The sequence below is a fragment of the Fusarium coffeatum genome, assembly GCF_003316985.1.
Source record: "Fusarium coffeatum strain FIESC_28 chromosome Unknown BRIP53273_contig_185, whole genome shotgun sequence".
Taxonomy (NCBI): Eukaryota; Fungi; Ascomycota; class Sordariomycetes; order Hypocreales; family Nectriaceae; genus Fusarium; species Fusarium coffeatum.
The window spans coordinates 52,333-54,531 of record NW_022157978.1 but is presented as its reverse complement, the minus strand read 5'-3'; the positions used below and the strand labels follow the sequence as shown (position 1 = coordinate 54,531).

Below are 2,199 nucleotides of genomic sequence, written 5' to 3'. Positions count from 1 at the left end.
TCAAGCCTGAGACTTGGACTTGAACCCTTGTCCGATCCAGTTCTCAACATGGAACTGATAGATCTCTTTAGCCAAATCCTCCACAGGCCCCTCGACCTTAATTCTAGGAGCAACTTCGTTGATGCTCAGTGGTGCAACCGGACCCTTGACTCCAAACTCGTCCTTCCATGCTTCCAACTGCTTCGTTGAGGAAATATACACGATCCTTCCAAGTCCACACCACGCGTGAGCAGCAGAACACATCGCGCAGTGCTCTCCACTTGTGTACACGGTGGACTTGGCGCGCTCTTCAGCGCTAAGGTTGAGCTGTGCCCACCGTGCAAGAGTGAACTCTGGGTGTAAAGTTGAATCAGGGCGGCCATCGCCGTTCGCACCTGTGACGGTGCGATTGCGGTCCGTTTGAAGGACTCTGTTGTCTGAAGATACGAGGACAGAGCCGAAGGGGGCGTCGCCTGCTTTGAGAGCCTCATGGGCGAGTGAGACGGCGAGGCGGAGGTGTTCTTGATCTTGTTCGTTGACCATTATGACAATGCTAGGTATGTTCGCTGTTGCGTAGGCCTTTATTGAGGTATTGTTTTTGTGGTTCGTGTTTATGGTCCAAGATTGAGTTGAGTTGTAAGAGTTGAGTGAAAACCAGATTCCCCGGTGTCTTACCAAGTTCGTGATGCGGGGAAGATGATGATGACAATTCCACATTCGGCTCAGGTTCATCTCATAACCATACAGCAACCTTCCGTCTATGATACTGAATATGAGTGCTGTCTTACTAGTCCAAATCATGAATGAAGGCTTAAGCTATAGACTTAAAGTCAGGGAGATAGGGATTGCACAATCAGTATTGCCAGGGGAGCAATATCACCGAATGATTCAACTCATGAATGAATAAACCCCCGAGCTATACATTCATGTCATCACAGGTTCTCCATCACAGTATTGCCCTATAGATATACCCTAGTCATTCCAGTTTAAGTTCTATGAAGCTTTGTCACCTGTAGCCCCATGATCCTGGAGAATCATGAGAGAGCACCATGGATTTTCAGTTAAAGCCATCATTTGTCATAGGTATCATCTCAAATACAAAGACGTAACACCTTGTGAACACCGGTAGCAGAGTATTCGATACCAATACCACGTTACAGTCTTGCGTGACATATAGGGCAGGTAGTGACTTCGTCGTCCATATCCATCCAGTGTCCTAAGATCTATAGAACCTGTACAGAACATGGCTTGACATATGAAGCGAATTCTAAAACAGAAACCGGGAGAAACTCCGCTCTCACTGGATCAGAATTTATTGTTGTCGCGAGGTATCAGTTGTCAAGTGTCTGAATGAACTGACGGTGAAACTTATCTGTCAACAAGATTCAACCTTACTTATACAGGAAACAATAGCCAGTTGTTCTTCTCCATGTTATTCTCTTGTCTTGAAGTTGTTTTGATAGCAGTGTTACCATTAGCTACTTGCAGAGGGCAGGAGCGAGGATGCCAACATCGTTTCTGTACAAGAGTCAGTACTGCTATGACATACTTACTCATGCCCAATCTCTCTTAAACCCTCATCATTTGCCATAGACTTGATTTACTTGGTTCTTCGCCTTTCGTGCTGGTGCTATATAACAGTATCGAAATGCCCAACAAGACGAAGCATCAATAAGCATTTCTTTTCAAGCTCACAAACACCATATCCTATTTGCCCTGAATAGTGTATCGAGTACTCTCCCTATTTGCTCTACTCGATTTTACTCGCTCTTAATTTTGATACATCTGCTTTGACTTTCCGTTCCAATGTATGCACGCTATGCTTCACGATCTTGGATAGCACAACTCCTTCAGCTCCCAACTTTAGTACAGTTCTATTCGAAACCTAACACTATGAAACACATTTCAAGCGAATCTAGTGGTATAAGCTCCCGTTTCAACTCTCCTAGTTCGTTCTGTGTTGGTTCCTGAGTCAAACCTTAGGCTGTTAAACCGACAATAACAGTCAAAACAATGCAATTTAAACTCGTAAAGCCACACAACAAACTAACTTAACTGAGCTTTCTCTTGAACCAACAAAAGCGATAACCTTTCTATTCTCGCTTCTTTCGCGATTTGGCTTCTCGCGACTGTATTCAATAATAGGTTCCCCATCCGTGCTTTGCGCCCGCTTAATTACACTACCTACACCAACACGATACCTCCCGCACAAGGACAAAG

General features: G+C 44.8%; 1 protein-coding gene across 1 annotated transcript; it reads right to left on the bottom strand.

Moving 5' to 3' along the window:
• On the bottom strand, positions 1–522 carry FIESC28_08111 (uncharacterized protein; the record flags this gene model as incomplete). Its single annotated transcript, XM_031162250.1, has 1 exon — positions 1–522. One exon carries the CDS (start codon positions 520–522, stop codon positions 1–3), a length of 522 nt encoding a protein of 173 aa, XP_031013705.1.
• Between the last annotated feature and the right edge of the window lie 1,677 nt (positions 523–2,199).